At 51.2% G+C, this 6,116-nt stretch overlaps 3 protein-coding genes across 3 annotated transcripts; all 3 read right to left on the reverse strand.

Moving 5' to 3' along the window:
- Positions 1–61: 61 nt before the first annotated feature.
- On the reverse strand, positions 62–525 carry BDV27DRAFT_164416 (uncharacterized protein; the record flags this gene model as incomplete). The annotated part of the gene is made up of 1 exon (XM_032073687.1): positions 62–525. A coding segment is annotated over one exon (464 nt), but the record flags the coding sequence as incomplete, so codon positions are not given.
- Positions 526–910: 385 nt separating this feature from the next.
- On the reverse strand, positions 911–3,060 carry BDV27DRAFT_84319 (adenosylmethionine decarboxylase SPE2). The gene is made up of 2 exons (XM_032077751.1): positions 2,545–3,060; positions 911–2,488 (listed from the first exon to the last, which is right to left on the reverse strand). Exons 1-2 carry the CDS (start codon positions 2,663–2,665, stop codon positions 1,128–1,130), a joined length of 1,482 nt encoding a protein of 493 aa, XP_031920624.1. The 5' UTR covers positions 2,666–3,060; the 3' UTR covers positions 911–1,127.
- A 958-nt stretch (positions 3,061–4,018) lies between these two features.
- On the reverse strand, positions 4,019–6,105 carry BDV27DRAFT_139160 (TATA-binding protein-associated factor TAF6). The gene is made up of 3 exons (XM_032069391.1): positions 5,460–6,105; positions 4,988–5,406; positions 4,019–4,929 (listed from the first exon to the last, which is right to left on the reverse strand). The coding sequence occupies exons 1-3, from the start codon at positions 5,827–5,829 to the stop codon at positions 4,381–4,383; spliced, it is 1,338 nt and encodes a 445-aa protein (XP_031920625.1). The 5' UTR covers positions 5,830–6,105; the 3' UTR covers positions 4,019–4,380.
- Positions 6,106–6,116: the final 11 nt, after the last annotated feature.

The raw sequence follows: 6,116 nt of genomic DNA on the forward strand, positions 1-6,116 counted from the left end.
GAAAAAAAAAAACAAAAAAAAAAAAGAAAAGAAAAGAAAGAAAAGAGCTTGGACGACATACGCAAGATTTTTCTTCTCAGCCTCCGTATCTGTGGCCCCTTCCTCTCTACCCAATAGCTCCCCTTCATCCTCGAAATCCTCATCATCATCCCCATCATCTCCGCCTCCACCGCCCGTCGCACCTGCTCTCACAGACCCTTCCGCATCAACAGACGACCGCATCTCCCCTCTCGCCGCATCCTCCCTCTCACGCTCCTTCTCCGCCTTACTCTTACGCCCACGCTTCTTATTCCGAAATACACCGTCCGCGCTCGTGCCCCCTAGACTCCCAGTGAAGCTGCCCGTCACACTGCCTGCATCGCTAGCAGCGCCGTATGCGCGTGTATCCGCGTCGATAGTCGTCGGAAAGGAAGTCTGACGGAGTGGGTGCATGCGTGGTCGTTTAGGGTTGGTGCCGAGAGGTTGGGAGGCGGAGGATGAGATTGAGGGACGTTTTAGGGGATTTGTCGGCGGTGGTGATGACATGGTGAGTAATTCTCTGTGGATTCGGGGCGTACGTCGATTTCGGGGGTGGATGTGTTGAAGCTTATGGAAATCGCTCACTTGGTGTTGTTGATTTAAAAGTTGATGCATGTATCGAAGGTTCACTATCAAAGGTCCGATAACTGATTTGACGCCTGGGTACGCTAGTACGCTTCGGGTAAGATTTGTGCCTGGGGTATCAAGTATCCAAAACACCGTGTATTGATGGATACCCAAGGCATCGGCCAACGGAGAAGATTGACCGGAAGAAAGACGACAAGACGGGATCGCTACTTCTAAAATAGTCGTTTGGGACGTGATTATTGCCGCTACGCAAAAAGATCATGGGGCCCGGTTTACCCTTGTTCAGGTCAATGTTGCTGACATACCAAATGATAAATTGTTTAACCGAAAAACCATTCAGGCCGAGATAAGTACTCAATGAACGTCAGAACAGTAGCTTGAAACAGCAAAAACTCAACAAAACTGGCTCTGTAATAATCCAACGAAGCAATAAACAGACACGGTGGGTAAAAGGCAGTAATAACAAAGCGATTTCAATTCCGATGAATCAACAGATCGCACGACGGATGAATTGACGCCCCTTAGATGCGCTCTTCTCCGAGCCGAGGGGCCCCCCCTTTCCAATCAAGCCGCTCATAGTAGCGGAAGACAAGATCATAACCATCCAAATCGTGAACGATGCGATCCACACGACGATATCCTTCGATGTGCTCCATCTGAGACTTCCGACGGGCCGCCTGCCGTTCGATGTACTTGGCCTCGCCGATGCCGCTCAGCTCGGTATCACTGGGCTTGTTTTCAAAGAGAGTCACAGTGAAGCGACCCGGCTTGAAGATATTCACCACCTGCTTCACAATACCCGCAGTGGTCTGGCCATTCTGCGAATGTGGAACATTGGTCTCGAAGGACGCATAGGAGCAGTGGGGCTCGGGCGTCACATGCACCGTGAAGTAGTGGGTATTGGCCTTTGGGTCCGGAGTCGGGATGACGCCGTTAGCTGAGAAGCCGCAAGGAGTAAACAGGTAGGCATCAATGCGCGACTCGGGGAACTTCTCTTTAGAATAAACATCCGAAAGGCCACACGACTCGGAAACAACAGTTCCCAAGGCGTGGCCTTCCGTGGTCAGTTCCGGTGGCAAAATGCGGGTTCCATCCGTGTCCTCTAGATCCATGTCTGAGTTGTTGCTGAACACGTCGACATGGTCGTTGTTATCCTTGTCAAAGTTGCGGTAGCGCTTCTCAGCGACAGCGGTGGCATTTTCAAGATAGAACTGCTTCGCATTCTCTTCGTCCAAGTCGGTCATCAGCACCTCAAGCGTCTCATCATTGGCGTCATCTCCCTGAGGCAAACCACCTTCTGGGATCTGGAGAAACTTGGTCTCCGTGACCTCCTCATCACCCTTAGGGCTGGCCGGAGGTGTGAGCAAGGTGTTGGGTTCGGTCAGGTACAGGTACCAATGCTCGCCGTTCATCTTGCCAATCATGTAGGCGCTGCCATTCAAGAAGAGCCTGTCCATAGTTCGCACTTCGTCCCGCCAACTGCGGTGGGGACCACGTTGGCGGTCAGGGAACAGGAAGTTCTTGCGACTGTAGAACACACGGTACGGGGCAGCTGCAATACCAACCCCACCGGAAGGAGCCGCGGACTTGGGGAAACCGGCGAACAGAGCAGCAATCTCGAGAATGCGGGGCAGCCCAGAGAGCAAAGTGGTGGTGCCACATGTCTTCAGGATGAGCTTGTGAGGCCAGACGAACATGCTGGACTCTGACAGAAGGTAGGCATCGACGTCCTCAGACGAGACAATGGAAAGCACCTGGCAATTGACGAGATCCAGCATGTCCTTCCAGACCTCCTCCGGCACTGCCTTTAGTCCGGTTGGTTGAGACGAGCCCAATTCATTGGCGGATGGGGCAAACCAAACCTCTAGAAGCTTCTCGGGTCCTATGTCTCATTAGATTTTGCATTGCACTGTTGGATCATGATTGTGCGCGACGTACCTTCGAAGGCGTTGGTGGAATCAAGATCCTGTGTCACCTCATGGTTAATGGTCAGAGAGGGGGTCGCCATAAACGAAGATGGGGACTGCGTATAGTTCTTGGGAATCCCGATGTAAACCATCTTGACTAATTAACAGATGAAGAGGCGAACTGATGGCAATGATATGAATTGGAGATGTGCAGTGAAGCGACGCGCTCGATTCGTGGACCGTAGACAAGAAAGCCTAGGAAGCACTATCTGCTGCCCAGACGAACAGGGGGGGATGTCCGCCTGAGAGAGAAGGCCCTTAACGAGTCGGGAGAAAGTGGCACACAGCCAGAGGGTAGGGTCCAGCAAAGCCTTGAAGGGCTGCTAGGGAGGGCGGAAAGAGAGGGAAAGGAGGAAAATGCCTCTGGCGAAAGGAATGGTGACTATCAGTCGTAAACCCTCGTACTGGAAGATACCGATACCGGTAAAAGTATCGGGTCTAGCAGACGAGGATATCTGCCTTTCTAAAAAAAAAAAATAAGGGAAGTTGGAGAAGAGTGGGAAGGCGTAAGTCGCGTTATCGGGGCCTAGGTGCCAGTGGGATTAGTATGGCGACCACCACCAAGACCGTCACCACCAGGGGACAACCTACTTCGCAGGCTTAGACAGGTATCGCAGTAGATCCTTCGGGCTCATAGAAGGCTAAAATGCAAGAGAGCTCAAAGCAGCAAGTTGTCGCGAGACGCTACGAGTCTGGACATCTGCAAGCGCTCACGGAGGAATTGTCCGAGATCGAGACTAGTTTATCAATTGCTCCAGCGAAGAGCAGAGAAGAAGTGCAAGAGCACCGGTAGAATCGAAAGACAGAAATTTATGTTGACGTGGGGTTGCAAAGGCGTGCAGGTGAATCCTGATATTTATTGCCCTCTTTCTTAATTGCTGTTCGGTGTGTGGGCCCGAGAAAAAGTCGTGGGGCACAAAGCGACGGGAGTGGTTGACGCTTTTCGGTTTAGTTCCAGCTTGGGTTGGGCTCGTTCGCAGAATCCGAGAGAATGAAACGAAGACCTAAAAAAGTCAGAAACAAAGTAATAATAATGTTGATCTTTTATTCGGGGCACTTGGCGTACCGTCTGAACTACGAAGAGAATATGTTAAATCTTTCCACTCACATCGGTTGGGGGTGGTGGTGTGGAAGAAGATCGATCGAAGCCTGATCTTGAAGAGTGGAGGAAGAAGAATTACTACTGGTGGTCGTGCCTCACTTCCTCGTCTCTGCCTTTTTTTCCTTTTTTTCCTTTTTTTTTTTTTTCTTCTGGTTTTTTATCCCTTTTCTGACAAACGCCGGGCTTAGGCTCTCAAACAGTGGGCGGTGAACGGGGCGGGCTGAGTCAGCCGGGAAGTGACGTCGGTCAGGAACGCGGAGAGGCGGAAATTCAATCCAATTACTACGGAGTTACTACTAGTAGATCGATCAAAAGTGGCGGACGTGCATATGGTCATGTAAGGTTCAACTGCACCCAAACCTCCTTCAATTAAATGACTCAATATAATACTGATCGACCACTGGAGAGGAAATTCAATGAGAGATTTTTCTCTGCCAAAAATAAATAATAATAATAATAATAATAAAAAGTCGAATGCTAATTGGTATGTATGTATGATTTGAACATCGGTAACGTCGCTCTCCCCAACGCCGAAACATCAAATAACCTATCCATCCCACCGCCAATGCTCTGTGCTAGGGGGGAAAAAAGGAAAAAAGAAAGGAAGAAAGAAAGAAAAGAAAAGAAAAGTACCCCAGAATAAACGGGAGGAAAGGGGGAGAGGGAGCCAAAAATAGAGTATTCAGCAAAAGAGGGGCCTAAAATCTACACTTCTAGGATCGCATGCACCATATTAACCTCCCCCGCTTCGCTGATCTTGGCTGCGAGAAATTCTCCCACTTTACCATTCAGGCGCTCGCGTAAATCCTCTGTGACGACGCCATTATGCCCATTGGCAAGTGCCGTCCGTCCCTCACGCAAAGTGCCGAGGATCCCAAATAAGACAGCGAGCACTTTCTCTGCTTCGGGCCGTCGCGGATTCTCTTCCGTCATACCGTCTTTCAGTAGCGCTCCGTAGGTCGGTAAGTTAGGCAGGATCAGGACCCGCACGGCCTCCGCTCCCCCAACAGCCTGGAGACCAATAATGGCTCCGTAGTGCGCCCCGAACGGCTTCGACGGGTCCAGGAACGTTTTCAGGCACGACCGAGCTAACCGTGGCTTGAGCGTGTGTGAGGAGTGTGAATACTTTTTGGCAATGAGGCCCAGAAGAGATGCGGCCAGCTCACGGAGCGCGAACTGTTCGGACAGGTCCGCATTGCCTCCAAGCTGTCGACCAATCAGACTAGTCAGGATAGGAGGAACAAGAGATGCAACCTAAGGCGTCCACACGTTAGAAAGCCCGTACGCACGGGAAAGTCGGAGGCAATCTCACATAAGGATCTACGTAGAGTGATTTGTTCTGCACCAGAGCCTCCGCCATGCGCATCACCTGGGTCAGGACGAAGATGTCTTTCAAGCCATGCGTGACCTTTTCAGAGATAAACTGTACAAAATACGGCACTAGTTGGTGGAGTCCTGGGTCTTCCCTCAGGCTCGAATAGGCCGACGTTCTATACTCCTCGCTAGACTCGTCCAGGAAGGCGTTGCAGACTTTTTCGAAGTATAATTGTAGTTCCTTGGATAGCACATGCTTGACCAAAGGCTTCACGGCAACATTCCCGCTACCACTCATTGCCGCCAATGTAGAGTTTGCATTAGGACCCTTGGACATTAATTCAAGGTTTCTCGAGTCCGCTGAGGTAGGATTCTGAGGGATCGACGGCTGTACACCTTCAACGGCCAGCCAGTGTGCTAATAAGAAGTCAGTGAAACATCTCACACACCTTAGCAGAAAATGTCATTACCAGTAAAAGAGATCTCCCTGGGCACCTTCGGCAACGGTGCATTGATCAACTTCTCAAAATCCACCTCCTCATCCTCCACATAGAATAACGGTTGCCCTGGTCCCAACGACGCCTCCCCGAACCGCAGCGGCCTTGTAGACTCATATCCATATAGCGGCTCCACATCGAGCACGCGCAGAGCTTGCGCTATGTCCTGTGTAGTGAGGAGAGTGCGCCGGCTGTGGCGCATGAACTTGAGGGCTTCTTCAAGTACCTGAGCGATACGATATTCCACGTCGCGGGCGAGGTTCTCGGTTACATCGTTGTTGAGGTTGACGATGCCGACGGACTCGGCCACGTCGCGGATGTTATCGGGATTCCACACGGACATCTTGAGTTGTTCGGCGCTGCCGGTCTGATGGTAAGCGCGTGACTGACGAGGCCAGACTCTAGTCAACAGAAGCTCAGGGGTCGTCTGCGATTCGAGAGAGGAATCGAATTATCGCAAACAGTGAGAAGATTTGGGGAGGGTGAGGGGCATTCTGGTAAAAACCACCAGAAGTACGACTGCTGGGTACAGCACGGAGCGGTGATCAGCTTGTGGTCCCTGACACCTTAGGATGAGCTTCGGAGGTATGAAGAAAGCGAGCGGAATTATGGGTCTCGGTGTTACGATAT

The sequence above is a fragment of the Aspergillus caelatus genome (assembly GCF_009193585.1).
Source record: "Aspergillus caelatus strain CBS 763.97 unplaced genomic scaffold BDV27scaffold_438, whole genome shotgun sequence".
Lineage (NCBI taxonomy): Eukaryota > Fungi > Ascomycota > Eurotiomycetes > Eurotiales > Aspergillaceae > Aspergillus > Aspergillus caelatus.

Excerpts from the sequence above, each read along its gene's own strand:
- BDV27DRAFT_84319 (XM_032077751.1), bottom strand. The coding sequence starts at position 2,665 with ATGGTTTACATCGGGATTCCCAAGAACTATACGCAGTCCCCATCTTCG. Across the intron at positions 2,489-2,544 it reads TTCCACCAACGCCTTCGAAG|GACCCGAGAAGCTTCTAGAG; the intron begins GTACGTCGCGCA and ends AATGAGACATAG.
- BDV27DRAFT_139160 (XM_032069391.1), bottom strand. The coding sequence starts at position 5,829 with ATGTCCGTGTGGAATCCCGATAACATCCGCGACGTGGCCGAGTCCGTC. Across the intron at positions 5,407-5,459 it reads CAGGGAGATCTCTTTTACTG|CACACTGGCTGGCCGTTGAA; the intron begins GTAATGACATTT and ends ACTTCTTATTAG. Across the intron at positions 4,930-4,987 it reads CACTCTACGTAGATCCTTAT|GTTGCATCTCTTGTTCCTCC; the intron begins GTGAGATTGCCT and ends TGGACGCCTTAG.